Source organism: Cariama cristata, unplaced genomic scaffold (assembly GCF_000690535.1).
Source record: "Cariama cristata isolate BGI_N322 unplaced genomic scaffold, ASM69053v1 scaffold16179, whole genome shotgun sequence".
In the NCBI taxonomy this organism is placed as follows: Eukaryota; Metazoa; Chordata; class Aves; order Cariamiformes; family Cariamidae; genus Cariama; species Cariama cristata.
The window spans coordinates 339-16,818 of record NW_009637579.1 but is presented as its reverse complement, the minus strand read 5'-3'; the positions used below and the strand labels follow the sequence as shown (position 1 = coordinate 16,818).

The window sequence follows — 16,480 nt, the reverse complement described above, 5'->3', positions numbered from 1 at the left end:
ACAGGGCTCCAGCCCCAGCATGCTCCTCATTCTTCAAGCCCAAGTACATTCTTGGTCGGGGACGGGATTTAATGGCCACCTCCCTCATCCAGCACAAAGGGTAGAGGGAAACAATGTGCTTCAGCACGCAGCTTAAATGAATTTGAGAAAGTGGAGTAGGTTTGGAATTAAAAACAAACTGTCATGTACGAAAAAATTTGAGACCACTTGGCCAGCCCCAAGCAGCCTCTTGCTAACATGGAAACCTCAGTGGCAACCACAGCCTGAAACCTAAATAAGCACTTCAAGAGAATCCAAGAGATCTTTGCACAGCTCCCTCAGAAGAAAAAAAGAAAGAAATGCAGTCCTCCCTGCTGGCTGGGACTCGTAGGAGAGCAACCCATTGTCTGAGGGCGTCAGAAAGTGTGGAGCCAATGCAGCAAAGAAAAATGTTTTAAGCTTCCTTTCAGATGAGCTCACATTTCTGCAAACTTACTTTTTCATGTTCATGGTGGAAAAAAGGCTATTTTGGTGCTGAACAAAAGCATAGCATAAGGCCTGCGGCAGGCTCTGAGGACCGTGAGCAGTATATAAAGACATTTCAGTCCACAAAACTAAAAAGAACTGAAAATTTTTCACATCCTTTTTGTGCCTTGTTTTCAAAATTAATCACATCTAGCTTTTCTCTCTGTAACAAAGGCAATAAAACTCCCTTTTCCTTTCTGCTTTTAATGAAAATGAGTATTATCAGAACAGTAAGACCACATTAGAAGCACCAAGATCCAGCCATGTCACCTAACACTGGTGACAATTAGGGCACAATTGATGTTTTGCCACCAAAGTCACACATTCCTTTTTTTTTCCAAGTGCAACATTTCCACACGGAAGAAAGAAATACATGAAACCTATGGAATAATTACCCAAAGCAAGGCTAGGGGAAGAAATAAAGATTTTAAAACTAATTTGCTTTAATACAGAATGTAGAATTAAGGGAGCTGCTTCTTAGTTAGAAAACCCAAAGTCTCTTTGAGCCCACAGACCCACTATGAAAGATGCAATGGGCTGAAGAGGGAGGTACCACACATTTCTGCTGGGTGTTCGGCAGAAAAATTATTAATAACACAGGTGTAAAGTTATGACTGTTTTATTTCAGAAATACGCAGTTGTTTGCAATATGCAAAAAGGAAAAAGGAGGAACAGCAAACTTACACAGGGAGGAATGAGTCTGGCGTTATCGTCACAAGCAGAAGGGAAGTGACAAAGTGTTTCTCTTCCTGCAAGGAAAAGCCAATTCCTCATGTCTATCAGGCAGCAATGTGTTTCCAGGGTCAGCTTAAATTTCTACTTCTGTATAAAGAAGTATGGTTGCTCCCTTGGGCTTGTGAGAGAGACTAATAGCAGAGGTTCAGTCATATTCTTATATACAGAATATGTAAGAATGTATAGTGTATATATGTATATGGTACCTATGTGAATATGCATGTATATCTTCCCTATGGTGAAACACCTACAGTAAAAGCACAGTCTCCATAGGCTCTCTCTAAAAACTAAGAGACTAGCTGAATTGCCTCTGGAGGCACTTCCCCATCACATCATTGCCTATAGAAAGAGCTAAAGAAAATGGATTCTTAGCCCAGCGACGTCCCTTCAAGCCAAAGGTTTTTTACAGGTGAGATAGCACACGTTGACGATCAGCAAGAACCCTTGAACCTGTTTCTCTTCTGGATTCCACAATTTCCAAGTAATATTTTCCTTCAAAAGCCTTTTTCCTCCTCCTTTCATGAGATCATTTAAACAACTGATCAGGATCAGAGCAACCTTTCTTCTCCATCAGCTCTCTGCATCAGAAGGCGTGCTGAGGGAAAGGACGCATGGAATTGCACTGCCTTCTCTGCCATGGGATTTTACTGTTTATCTAAAATCCTTTTAGCTTTTAGCCCAAATTAGAGCCATTTGAGAAGAGTTCTCCCAAAGCTGACAGACACCTGGGACAAGAGCAAGCCATGACTTCGGTTAACTACCAAAATGCCCATGTACATGCAGAAAGCAGAACACGAGGTAGAGCCATATAGGTCCAACCTAACCCTCGCCGATGCCCACAAACACTGTGGGAATCCAAAGATCTGCAGACTTTAGCTGTAGGTCCTCTTTGCACTGCTGGAAAAGCCCAAGATGCTTTGTCCCGATACCTGCCCACTACCTCTAACCTGGGTGTTTCTGGCTATTTTCCTCCAGTGACACCAAACTGTCCGTTTTCCTCATCATTTGAGTCTTTTCACATTTCTAGGGAAGAGTGAGCTTAGTGGCTGGAAAAACACAACAGCTAACAGCTCAGAAGCAGGATAAGCGATCCCAGACTCGCCAGACTGATGTCCTGCCTCTGGCAGGGGCCAGAAACAGCTTGCTAAGGGAAGAGCTTGCACCGGAGCAGCCAGGGTGCAAACCCACATATTGCAAGGGCGACCACTTGTCAAACAGAAAGCTACAGAAAACTATTCTGCTCCTCAGGCAACGTGGGACTAACCTTTACTACAGCAAAAAAAAAATTTAAAAATAGTAAAGGAAGCAATTATTTTGGAAGGTGGTGTGGCTTTGTAGTTTGTTGTCCATACAGACTAAAGCTGACCTGGTAATTCTTGGGCAGCTGCTGTTTTCTGTTAAACATCTGCCTTCAATTTGTTCTCAAAGTTTGGCCTCACTTGCTTGGCTACTCGTCTATTAGTCTGGTAATCTGGGATAAATCTCCACGAAAAAGTTGAGCAGAGGGGCAGAACACATAGTTGGAGAAATGTTATTTACAGGTAAGCGCTAATGAATCTTAGCTGTCAGCATCACACAACTTCGTATTCTATCGACTTTCAGAGCTTTCCTGCTGTTTCTATTTCTGTACCTCCTCCACTAGATACCATCATATGCACTTTGACCTGACTACAGCAGAACATCCCATCCAATTAATGACAAACCTTGTCCCATTTTCAGCAGCAGCAGCTTTGAAAGTCTGCCTTTTCTTCTTCTTGCTTACAATCTCAGGTGACCAAGTTTCCCTGTCAAGCAGGCCCATAATTGACACAAACCAGGGATCTTGGGTGTGCTGTACACCTCTGGAGGACACAATACATGATGACCCATGCACAGGACTAACCAGAAATCCTCCACTCAGTGGAAAATTTTATAAATGCTTCTCCTTCTTTACACCATTTCTGGTTATAAAAATACTACTGCTTTGATTAAATCCTTTCTCTGGCCAGAAGCTTCCATGAAAAAGAGCTTAATTTCACTTATTTTCATCATAGTAAACAGTTATTTCAGCAGAACAGAACCACACCACCTTGAAGGTAGCTGATCCCACTGCATCTATACTGAACCAGGGAACTAGATCCATTTTCAGTTTATCGGTTACTTTGGTGACCTGAGCAAAGTCACCTAACCCTTTGTGTTCCAACCCCCTGACTATTCAATGAAGATAAAAGCATTTACCTGGTAAAAGCAGTTTATAAATAGATGATTCTTCTTACGAAGATATCAGTAAATTTTAGGCTGACTGACAGCAACACAACTTCTTCTGTATAGTTCTCCTAGAACCTCCAGTGACAAGTCTCAGAAGATTTTTTCTTTTGCACGTTCTCGGCTGAAAGATGTGTTGCTGGAAAGGAACAGACCTGCAACAGCTCAGATTACTTAGATAAGGTGTATGAGAATTCTGGGCATGGCATGAGCTGTGGAGAGGAGCAACCCAGCTGCATCACTGTGCTCTTTGTTAGCTCCCAGGCTCCTCCCCAACCCATTCAAACAGGGATTCCATTCTGCTGTGCAGTCTTTCAGTCCCCAAAAAAAAAAAAATCTGGCTCCCACATCTCCATCAGCACCAGACAGCCAATTTTCAGCTCACAGAGGAAAAAAGCATGGAGAACCACAGTTCCGTCTGCCTCCAAATACATGCCTGCCTGCAGATCCAAGGCAAACAAAGCTACCACCTTATTCTCTTCAGAACTCCATCCTTAAGCTGCTTACTTACACTGAGCGTAAGTACAAAACTCTTACTTTTTCGCTTCTGAACATGTGACTGCACTTCAAACTTCCATCAGCCTTCCATGCAGGAAGAGGCATTTGTGTTGTATGTTGTTCATACACCACTCGTGGTAGACTATACTACTTTTTGAATGTACATGAGAAGGTGTTTGTTTCTAGACACAGAAGAGTTTTCATGCATGTGGGGTTATTCCACAGCTAAATTACAGTCTACAGCTCAAGATGTTTCACTCAAATATTAGTCATCAAAACCAATGCCTTCAGGATTTCATGCACAGACTCAAAATACATCTATAAAATACAACTATAAAGCTCTCCTGTGAGCCAGGAGAGCTCACAGATGATGGGTTTGAAGAATTATTTATTCCTTTATTAATGTGATCTTTTTGATCCAAATATACCGAAGTCAAACTTTGTATTTAATACACTAAAATACGGCACCAGCTCAAGGCCATACTGTGGTGGTTTTTTTTTTTAAAGTATGTTAAAGGTATTTGACCCAGAGCAAGCATTTAAAAACAGAAACTATCATTGTTCTTCACCTATTTCAGTGTGTCCCAACAGCAAGTCACCAAAACAAAAAGGCAACTAGCACTTCTCCAAAAAGTTTTACTTCCAACAGGAGAATGCCTATTTGCTAGAGAAAAACACAAGAATACAACAATAATGTTACAAGAGGCACTGATCCTGGCTTTATTCACTTAAAGATACATCCAACATTTGTTATAGCTCACTTGAAATTCAAAATGCTTTTAAGAAACCAACCATAAAACCTTGATTTTTGCCTTACAGTGCTGTCAAGTTTTCAAATAGCAAGTTAAGTGACTTTCCAGCATGACTGTGTTCTGTATTAACACACATACAAAGATTAAAACTTGGTAGAAACCCTTCAGTTTCTGGTATTTGATGAATTGCATTCAGAATGCCCACCATCTGCTCTGGGGAGGTTACTCTGCTTACCTGCAGGGATGGGTGCCCGGGGTCCTGAGCTACTACACCTTATCCTGACCCTGTGCCATTTTGGTGAACTAATGAAAACTGTCCCCCCTTATGGTACTCACAAGGGACTTCACTCCCATTTATATCTTTGTATTTGGCAGCTGTAAAAAAATTTCTACAGCACTAGAAAAACTAGTTAGGACAGCATTATGCATGTCCCCTAGAGATTACCAATACTGACAGCTAGTGGAGAGAAGTGCATGTTATGATCAAGAAGCAAAATGTGTTAATTTGGAACTCAAACTACTTGGCAGTATCTTCTGTAAATTCAAGAGTTATATAAGACTGTGTTGCAGCCATCATATAATGATGTTACCTATATTACTTTTTTTTGCTGCATCTAGTTAGATTCTTTTTAAAGTGGTGAAGAGTGCAGGACTTAAGAAATATAAACATTTCTCTATTAGAAATGGCAAAATTTAGTACTATGACACTATGAAAGCTTACAGTACAGTTTATCAATTCTATGTTAAGATTCAGCATCAATATGGTGTCTGAACTATCTCAGAGCTACATTCTGCCTAATTAAGCAGTATCAACATGTCTTGATGTCACTTTCTGTGCAAAATGCATTCCCATCTAAACGTGGCTATAAGAGCATGAGCAGTTCTCATGTTGGTACATCATCCCTGTGACTTCTTGTGACTGGCTTCTCTGTTTAACGATAGCCTAACTAAAAATAAGCTTGTTATGTAAAAGCAAAATAACCTTTATCTTAAACTTTATTCTGGGTCTTGGACATAGTTCAGTGACATGATCTGCAGAACAACACGCCAACCATTCCCATGAGCTGTTTAGAGAGGAAACTGAAGGAAAAATCCAAATCGAAGACACTCACTGTTACAGTATCTTTAATTTATCTTGTGTTTTACAGAAGTCTGAATGGATTAAAAAGCACCTCTCCCATCACGTTCCTTACAGTTGGTAAAATATATTCAATGAGCAAATGTATGTGAACAGCTTGAGGATCTGCATCTTGCAAGGATTTCACAGACCAATCAACCAAAAGCCAAATTTCTTGTAGTTTTTACAATCTTGTTTTAATACAATGGTAAATCCATTCCGATTGTAAACCTGTCCAGTCATACCTCCCCAGAACACTTTGCAAAATCCAGTGTTGATTAGCAAACTAGTTAGCTTTGGCACGGAGCTGTGCTCTCTTGCCTGTGACAGCCTGGAAACCAGTTTTGATGCTGGCGACGGAGCAGCGAGAGTGGCAGGTCTCACACTGCAAGAAATATAATCTGGTGTCCTTCTGTAGGATTGTGTCTGGTGACCGACATGTGTGACAGGTGACATACTCCTCTGCAGAAAAGGAATTAAGTTGCAGTTAAAAGATAACACACTATCAGCAGACAAGTCACCACTTCTTCAGTCTTTAGTTTGACAAGTTGTCTTGCAAGGCTGTTCAAATTCATCTACTAACTTAGGAGTGCCGTACCATGAAAACCACAGAGGTTGAAGCAACCTAAACATTCCCCCTAGTTCCCAGGTTAATAAAGACTAGGTTTCATATGGTACATTATGCACTGACACTGCTGTTTTAAAAATAACAGCCAGTTAAGACTTCCCAGCAGCTTCCATAACTTCCTCTGCCGAAAGAGCAACTCTTGTACAGACATAGCACTAAAGCAGTATTTTTTGTTACATGTAATCCGTGCATCCTCTGACCAGCGGTCAGTAACATGTACACTACATTTGTTAATTAACAGATACAACAGACTTTAAAATTAACAATTACTGTTATTTTCCATAGTCCTCATGAAAGCCAAGAAATGAAAGTCAGATGGAAACAAGCCATTCTCAAATATTCTTGCTGTTTTCCTTGGTATGTTTTAGTGCCAGGATAGAGTACAATCTATGTGCTTATTATAACCATGGTAGAATCACCTGGACTTGCATTATTCCATTATAAATCTGCAGCAAAGTTGTAACTTCTTAGGACAGAATCTCCACACCATGCACACACATGTGGGCCATACATGGGCCACTAGTCATTAAAAGGGGTCTGAGCAAAATCTGTAGCAGAAAAGGGAGCTATACTTACTGATATATCTTCTCAAGACATTTTCTATCTGTTTTTGCTGGAATCTTCCTTTGATTACAAGTTGGTTGTTACCATCTATGGAGCCACTAATTCAAAAGAAAAATTAATTATTTGATTTGCAGAAGACGTCAAACGTTAAAACAAGTCAGGAACATGAAGCAAGATAATGATACATTCTTCAAGATAAGAGTAAGCCAGAATTTACTTTATGGAAAAAAATGCCTAATTCTGAAGGCACTTAAAAACCTGCAGGAAGTTTTGCCCAAGCATAACCCTCACTGCAGTAAAAGCAGAAGACTCCAGCAGAGATCAGCCTCACAGTTAAGCTACCCAATCAGAAAAACTTTACAGATTTGAGAATTAACACCTGCTTATCTCATAGAAGTGACCAAGATGACTCCCTAGTAAGGGGTAATATGACTAATAAGATCCTCTTCTAGCCATCCTGATATAGTAAGTTGAATGTTTTTTTACACTATGGTTTCTAAGTTTTTGTTTAAGTCTTCTAGAGCTGGAGAGACTCCAAAGCCCAATCAAATGGGCATTTGTTCCATACACGTTGCAATTAGACTCCTTGGTTCTCTCTGTCTGCATCTAATGACACTGTAGTCTACGACAGAGGAATGAATAGACAACCAGGAAGTACACCACCACAGCATGAAATCTCTGGTAGGCGGCACATAAAATCAACACTTTTGATACTGCAGCATTAGACAGAATAACTAGCTACAGGCCCACAAGACTTGCTGTTAGGCAGTCAGGCATTCTCTCTTCCGTAGCCATCCATCATCTGCCTTCGGTTGATATGAGCCGCAGAGCCATCCTCACCGATTGTGACAAACAGCTCTCCTACCCAAGCATCTTTGACAAAGGTCCTAAACAAGGAATTCAAACCCTTATCCAGACTGTTCCCTGGGACAGTTATAGTTTGCCTCTGTACCTCTTCCCTAAGATGGTATCTCTCCAACCACCCAGCACAGCATCTAAGTGCAGGGAAGAAAAGCCTGATGTTCAAGCACATATATACAGATCTAAACTCAAGAATTTTAAATTTTTGATCAGACAACATAACTATGTCGCCATTGCTTCCTACATGCATAAGCATATACATAGCCCAGTAGCCTTACCTTGTACCCAATTCTGCCAACAAAAATGCCAGGAGATGTTTTGGCTGACGATGTAATCTAAAAATAAAAGTAAGGATATGTTTAACCTTTCCCCTTCAAAGAAATTTGATATTTCTACAGGACCAGCAGGTTAAAGCGATCTTAAATTACCAAGTTTAAAAAGGGGCAGAGCCAGAGGCTCTGCACCAAAAAGCATAGGCGGACAATCACTGAGGACACAAGAAAGTTGAACAGTCCACAGAAAACCCCCACCATCCCCCCCCAACCAAACTCACAATTACAGTAACTATTGAAAGTAAGTTTTCCATCTGAGCTTTTTCCATCCTTATTCTCCTGTCCCCCTGTCATTCCCTAAAAAAACATGTTACTAGCTACCATTAAAAATTCACTCCACTATACTACCCAGATCCTCAGTATGATTTCATCAGGACTGTTTTCTGGCACACTTATGAAACAAATCAGATATGCAATCCCAGAAGTGCCCACAAAGAATAGAACTGTCTTCACAAAAAATAGTTAAGACATAGAAAGCACTGCAGAAAACAGTAGAAAAAAAAATTACTGAACTCCATACCATTTACCAAGAAAATAGTATTTGCAGTTGGCTGAAATTAGAAAGAACGTTCCCCACCCCCCTGCCCAAGACTTGCAAATGACCCAACTACAGACTTGATAGAAGGCAGTGAACTCACGAAAGCAATTGGTTTAGTTTCAGTCCATGAGGCCTATATAGCAAGCCTATCATTTTCATAATTTAAGTATAAAATAAGAAATTATCTCAACAAATCATCTTCATAAATATCTTCTGACATAAAAATGCAGAGGAAATGAGCAGCATGATTGAAATAGCTTTCAGTTTACTTCTGGTTTGCCATAGTTTTTTGCCAGAAAACATACATTCAACACATACAGCACAGAAAAGTGCATTCATCTGCCACCCCTGGGAAATCTAAAGAGGAAACTTACAATTTGCAGATATCTGTAAAGTTGACAAAAGATGTTTTCTTGGTCCCTACTCTTACAACCTGCGGAGGCTTCATGACAAATTTTCGTTTTTCTCCAGCTACCATATCTGGGTTTTTTTCCCGCATGATGTTAAATACCCTATTGAGCAACTGCAAAGAGAGGGATTCACATCAACATGAATATCTTGCACTCTCAAATGAAGTACATCACTTCTTGAAACAGCGTTCACAATGAATATTAGGCTGTCTTTGCCCACTAGCATTTTCGCTTATGCTTTTGAATACACACTTTAAAAAAAGTTCTGACATACGCAAAATATAAAAGCTGTTTCCCCAAGGGTTTACTTCAGAATCTACAAGTACATCAGTCTGCTTGCAGACGTGTTCTATCACTCATATTGCCCTATATGAATATTAACTGTGATAGAAGATGTGCTTTCTTATTTTTCTATTCATGAGCTTCTGACCACAAGTCCTCTAATTTTAAGTTAGAAATAGGACATATGAGCATAAGGCCCTGCTCCACTGATGCACATCAACATGGAAGATGTTTTTAAAAAGTCTTTTGAACATTACCTCATCATATGTGTAGTCCCTTTCGGAGCCTGCCCATGCAGGTCCTGACTGAAGGCTAAAAGAAATTCCATCATCTTTTTTGCTATCTTCATCCTCAAAAGCTGTAAAGAAAGTTGTTTGGGATCCATTAAGAAGAAAAGAAACATTCTTTAACCTCATGCTTACACCATTTCTAGAAGGTACATCAAAGAAAATTCCGCTAAGATGTGGACACAAGTCTTCTCTGTTCGCCTACAAGGGACACCAGCACTTCTGGAAAATGTATACAGTGCTTGTATAGAACATTATTCTGATAAATAATATAGTGGGAAAGGTAACAAAATGAATTTCGAAACAAAAAAGGCACTGGAACAGAACTTATTCACCTACAACATGGACTACATTTTACTTTTACCTTCATCCTTCTCCATTATCTCATCTTCATCTGGAAACTTCACATTCTTCTTTTTCTTCTTTTTATTGCCCAGCATGATATCAAGGTCATCTTCCGGTTCTACTGCCTCTGGCACATCTCCTTCAATTTTCAACTCCTGCAAAGAAACAATAAGACTACAGTTTACCGTATTAAACGCAAGTCTCCATTGCACAGCATTAGAAATACTACTAGTGGCATGCTTTACTAGATGAATACTAGTAATATCCACCACAGTCCTGAAACATAACAGGTAAGAATGGAACTAAAGTACGTTGAAAGAGAGCACTGCACTACTACCATGAAGTAGGGCTAGATTTTTATCTTCTGGTCTAACTGCTGGCTGGTCAAGAACAAGGTCACGCTATACTTACCTAAGGGCATCAGCCATTTCAGTGCATAAGGGAACAAAACACCCTACATGCCGGACAACAAGGTAAGGCAAAGCTGTGCCACCTGCAGCTAGCCCAATTTGTTATCACAATTCTGCAAACGTAGAGAACACAGAGCAAGTATTTTGCCTGTCTGGGGCAGATCAGAGAGACATTTTCTTCCCTAAAAGGCAGAATCTAAAGAGGTTTACACATAATGTTAGCACTTCTCTGTCCTCTCCGGGCTTGCCAGTTACACTGACATGTGATACAAAAAACATGACTTGGAATAAAACTTGAGAAGAGTAAAAATATCTTGTACACCTTCTGGAACACACAACAGTAGCCAATCATTTCTAAAGAAAACACCGGAGTAAAACCAGATTTCTTAAGCAGATATATACCCTTTATTTGAAGGGCTGGCCTTTGGAGGACTATTCTGTGCATGGCTTCTGACATCCATTTACTTCTCTCACCCTAAAAGACAATTAACCTTAATGCTAGTCAACTCTTACTACAGATCGCAAAATTACTTGCTCATTGCGCAGATCAGTTAGATTTTTCACTTCTGGGCAAAAAGCCCTCAGGAGTAACACGTTCAGCAGAACGTACTATGTATGAAAGAAAGTGAAACCTAAGTTTCATTATTAACTGCACAAAGATGCAATGACAGACTCGAAACAACTGCTGCACTGTCAATCCCAAGAAAATGAAAGCAATAAAGTTTTCAGCCATAGACAAGATGGCCTAGTTATGTAAACAAACCTTTACACCTTCTTCTGCTTCATCTATATCAAATATCTTTTTTGTTTTTTTCTTCTTTTTCTTTTGATTGAAGAAGTTTAAATCATCCAGGTCATCTGTTGCATCTAAAAAACAAAGGATTGCTAAAGTAAGTGTAACTGTAGAAACAGTTTAGACATTAAGGTTTCTAATTCACATCCAAGTCTTCAAAACATTAAAATAAGACATAAGCAATGATCTGTAGCCCCTACAGATATCCTTTAGGTTTTAAACAGGTCATTCTCCTCTGCCCTCAAATACCTCAGTACCGTTTTACAGGTTCTGCATCTTCTAACTCCATTTTCTCATTTTAAGTGCTTAATCTTTCTTTCTGCTGTACGAGAGAAACTAGCCACTTCTATCATTATAGCAGAGATGCTTGAAAAAAATGAAAAGAAAACTGTAGGAGGAAGGTATAGTTTCTTTGGTCTACTGAAAGTGCCAATTTTATCAACAAACTGGATTTAAGTTAACATCATTCCCTGAACCAGGTCATCTTGAAATGATATTGGCCTCAATTTAAAAAGCAAGGTTATATACACAATCGCAAGCTTATTTCCCAAAAGATTCCAAAGAACACTCTAGTTATCACATTCACAATTGTCCAAAAACTAGAAACCCTTTTAACTATATCTCTGTTATTCACACTATTGCTTAATTGTTCTAATGAAAAACAGCCATAATTGTAGAATTACTGCAACAACTGCACATGGAAGATTTTAAACTTCATGCTAACTACTTTAGGGGTTCTCTTTTCGTTGCCTCACACAAAAGACTCTGAGTCAGGAAAGTTGAATTTATGTAAGCCACTGATAGCTTGCTGGATGTCTGTGAATGGGATTTCAAGCAGGAGGGAAATATGCCCTCCAAACAGGCAGCAGAGTATTACTCACAAGCCTCTAAACAAACTAGGGCCCCAGCATTATACACTGTGATGCCAAATTCTTGAAATGGGGCTTGTAGTCTCAAAGTACAGAAGGACTACTTTTGAGAGTTTTCTACATGGATTCACTTTACCTTTCTTCCTGCTGTCTTCTTCATCTGCTTCAACATCTTTGTCTTCTGTTGGCTCTGGTTCAACTTCTTTTGTTTCCGATTGCTGAGTCTCTTCCGCTTGTGTATCCCCTCCTTCCTCATCCAACATAAAGGGCTTCTTCTTTTTCTTCTTCTTCTTGCTCATAGTGGGATCGAAAATCATCTGTAAAAGTCAAGAGCTCCTTTAGCAGCAAAATAATCACCTACCATTTAATATTTGTAACACCCTTAAGTTCTCTCAACATTCCCACAGTCATCCAAACCGTTCCTTAGCTTCAATCTCAACTGAGGACTTTTCTAGAGCTGGAACAATGTAATACAAGTTAGCTGACTCAAAACAGTGATTACATAGGCTTCTTTAAAAACATCACAGATCTTGTCCCAAAGCATAACTGAGGTGACCAACGACAAGAGAAGACTGCTTGACAGTTTAGAGCTTCTGCTACTTTTCCTATGACAGTCCAAGTTTCCTACCATCTATTTATTAGTTCAGCTGAAAATTATATTAAAGATGTGAATCTTTGACAGACTAGCTACCAGATACTTCTCCATTTTATTATCATTACGGACTCCAATCTTGAAGTAAGACTATGTGAAGCAAGCACTGAACCACTCAGCATCAGAAAAAAAATTTAAGCATTCCTATAGCACAGAGCCTGATTACATGTCAGTTACACTTTGTACTTCCATTTGCAAGACACATCAATTCCTAGATTTATTAAAAGGCAAGATTTACCAACAACTCTCTTGACAAGAATGCTCTGGACTAGGGAGAAACCTAGAAGGGGCTGATGATACAGCAAGACCTGTATCAGCTCTCAGCACTATGAAGTAGCAAAGCTCCATTAAATACTTAATACAGTATCTTGGAAGTGTTAGCAACCCCCCCCCCCCCCCCCCCCCCCCCCCAGGTGGGAAACTGAACCTCAGAGACTGTTAATGAGTTATTTAGCCAGCAGAGGAGCTTAACTCACCTAGTCTGACTGTGAAGAAGGCACTAACCACAAGACTCACTTTTAACTACCTGCAAACCTGAGATATTTAACACACCAGCTCTTTAGTTTTCCAACACAGGAATGCTTCTTACTTTTTTCACTTAAGATGCAATTTTGACATCATAGTTATTGGTCAGTTCTGTTAAATACATCTGGCCATAGTTTCATAGCATATTATATACTTGATACATCAAACAGTCTTAGACACTTAATGAGACTCCTTCTCCAGTTTTTCTTGTCTAATAATTGAAGCGTGTTCTCACAGATAGTTAAAATTCAGCATTGTGAATACCCTCGCTCATGAAAATACCACCACTTCATCAAAGGAGCAGTTCTCCAACTTCTTGTTTTGCTATACCCTGCAAGTTTTGCAGTTTCCCCTCCCCTCACAAAGCAATCTTTTCCTCTCATTTCTCATTCTCCTACACATGATATTCTTGTGATATTCTCCCAATTTTCTGGAACTTCCATGTTTCGTAAAAGCTCTATTAAAGGCAGTAAACTGCACATATGGGTGTTTGAAGCACAGCATCACAAGTGTCCACATATATGGGACACTGAAGCTTGAGGCTTTCTAAACTGCTGAAGTGTGTCTTTAGCTGTACACACTGAACTAGAACAATTTTCAAAAAAGTTCTGCCAGAGGGCTTTCCTCTGATGTTTAGACAGACACATGTGTGAATCATGCTCTTGCAACGCACAGTAATCAAAGAATACGCACAACCGGTTACACTGTCTGCTGCCTTCCTCTTGTAACCTCCACAGTCTGCTCAAACAGAAGGAAAGCTGCCTGCGTCGGCAAGAGCCCACAGCTTTGGGAACACGCACATGGACACCATTTTCAAGATCATGACTCATTTCAGTGAAGAAGTTTTGCAAGACTCTGAAGAGTTTTATATCTTCTCACATGATTAAGCAAATATAAGATTATGCTTAGTTCAGTTATAATAATTTCTAAGAAAGAACCAGCCCACCCGCCCCAAATTACTCTTTGTGAAGAAAAACACATCTTTCCTCCTAAATCATCATAAAGCATATCTTGTGTCTACAAGAGACAGAATGTACCTTCAGTAGAACCACACCAAACTGAAGTTAACACACAAGGACAACTTCTCAACACAGGAGATTGTTTTTTCAGCATTAAAACTATGTAGTTGGCCTTGAACAGAGCACTGCTCTGGAGGTTCGCTCCATCCAGTCAGGTCAAGCCAAGCTTCTGCAAACCTAAGACCTAGTCATTACACGTTAACTGCTCTCAGGAAACTAATATAAGAGTTCCACAACCTGAGAAGGAGGTCTATGCTTGAAATACTTTGTTCATCAAGGGCTTCAAAGAAAACTAAGCAGGAGTCTTTGGTCACGCATGTTTTACCAAATCGTTATATAAACTAACCAGCCTGATAAAGAGGCTATTCTGTGTTTTGCCTTTCTGAGCTAGACATCACAGAAGTTTATTCATTCCTCTTCTCTATTCAGTATGTTTGATTAGTCAAAGCATTATGATACCATTTAAGCACTGAAAAACTCTACAAAGGTGCAGGCCCTCTACTGAAGGGACTGTAGCCCCCAGCCCAAATATACCAAACCCTACACTTTTCCTGTGTAGAAAGAGTTACAAATTCCCATCCTATTTCTGTTCTCAGAGCCAAATTCCCATACGGGCTTTTCCTCTTCTGTAGACCACACAGTTCCTTCTCACATCCAGCTCCACATACCTATTCCTTATTTCAAATGCCTACACAGTAAAAATCCCAATTTACTGAAAATTAGCAAGTGCAAGAACAGAGTTTAAAAAAAAGAATCAAAGCTTCATACTCGAAATGAAGCTCTCAAGACAGAAGCCAACATTACTCTAAACTGTCGTGACAGTGGCAAACGCTGGGGATTCTAACACCGGTCACAAATAAATCCCGTTTCATTAGTCTGAACAAACAGGCATGTCTACAAAGCAGAGAGCAACTCTCCACTGACGAAGTTAGTTCAGGTACCCTTACACTACAGCAAGTTCATGATTATGACAGAGCGCAAAATTATTAAGACCAATCTGCACCTAAACACTCTGGCTGCTCAAAACACAGCATTCTCTAGTATTATTTCCTGGAGCTTCATAAAACTCAGGGCCAGAGGAACTTTTAGACATCTAGCAGGGTAATACATAGTAGGATTTTTAATAAACCAAATAGATGTTAACAGATTGCTTCCCCTTGCAAACAGGGTCCATGTTGCCTCTGCTGTACCACACGTCTGGGCAGCAGACAGTAGATGTTTCTACCAGGGAGCTTCATTTCGTACACAGCTCTGAAAGTTTTAAGCTACAGTCCAATGCAACAACACAGACTTTTACAACATCTATACCAGTTTAAGGTGCAAATATGTCTTCACATGTCTTCATTCTCCTCAACTTTATAAGATCACTGGCTTTAAAAAGTTTCACCAACTTAACATCAACAACAAACTATTTAGCTCCTAACAACAGAAGTTCTGGAAGGCATGTGCAGTCGCTGACTCTCACACATACAGTTCAATCGTGATATCTGCCACCATTTTTATTCTCTGTCAGCCTGCTATGTAAAGCAACCCAGAGCTGTAACTTTTCTATAGCAGATATTCCTGGTATCACCTCAGTGTAAGAACAAATGCATTATGCAAGAAAAATAATTTTACTGACACTTCAACTAAGTCCAAACTGGGAAAATCCAGATGAACTGCTCTATGGTCCTATGACGACCTGTGACAGAAGCATCTGATGCAAGGACTCCTGGGTCCTAATTTCTAGAACCAGAGTACAACCTAGCCATTACAACTGCGGTTCCAAGGACACAATCACACATAAAAATGCAGTACATTCATTCTAGATGTTAAAGTAGCTGAATAAGTCAGTCTCAGCTACCATTAAAATAATTAGTAATTACACTAGTTCTCCTTTACTACGTAGGACAAATTATGACTTGCCTGTCTCCAAGGCTAGAGCGATCGCTTTGCTCAGAAGGAAACAAGCCACACAGGTATTTTAAACAAAAGCAGAAAGAAGATATAAGACCAAAAGCAGCCATCTCATGGATTCAGCAAGTGCGCTTTCCCACAGGCAATACAGTCATCCACCAGGGCGCTTATAATCCCATTCATGCAAAACTTTCCTTTTCCCCATGGCAGCAACTGAAA

At 39.9% G+C, this 16,480-nt stretch overlaps 1 protein-coding gene across 1 annotated transcript; it reads right to left on the bottom strand.

Annotated features, from left to right (window-relative positions):
- Positions 1-5,841: 5,841 nt before the first annotated feature.
- EIF2S2 (eukaryotic translation initiation factor 2, subunit 2 beta, 38kDa) lies at positions 5,842-12,486 on the bottom strand. The gene is made up of 8 exons (XM_009708397.1): positions 12,306-12,486; positions 11,271-11,374; positions 10,117-10,252; positions 9,723-9,823; positions 9,148-9,296; positions 8,182-8,238; positions 7,055-7,140; positions 5,842-6,312 (listed from the first exon to the last, which is right to left on the bottom strand). The coding sequence occupies exons 1-8, from the start codon at positions 12,484-12,486 to the stop codon at positions 6,137-6,139; spliced, it is 990 nt and encodes a 329-aa protein (XP_009706699.1). The 3' UTR covers positions 5,842-6,136.
- Between the last annotated feature and the right edge of the window lie 3,994 nt (positions 12,487-16,480).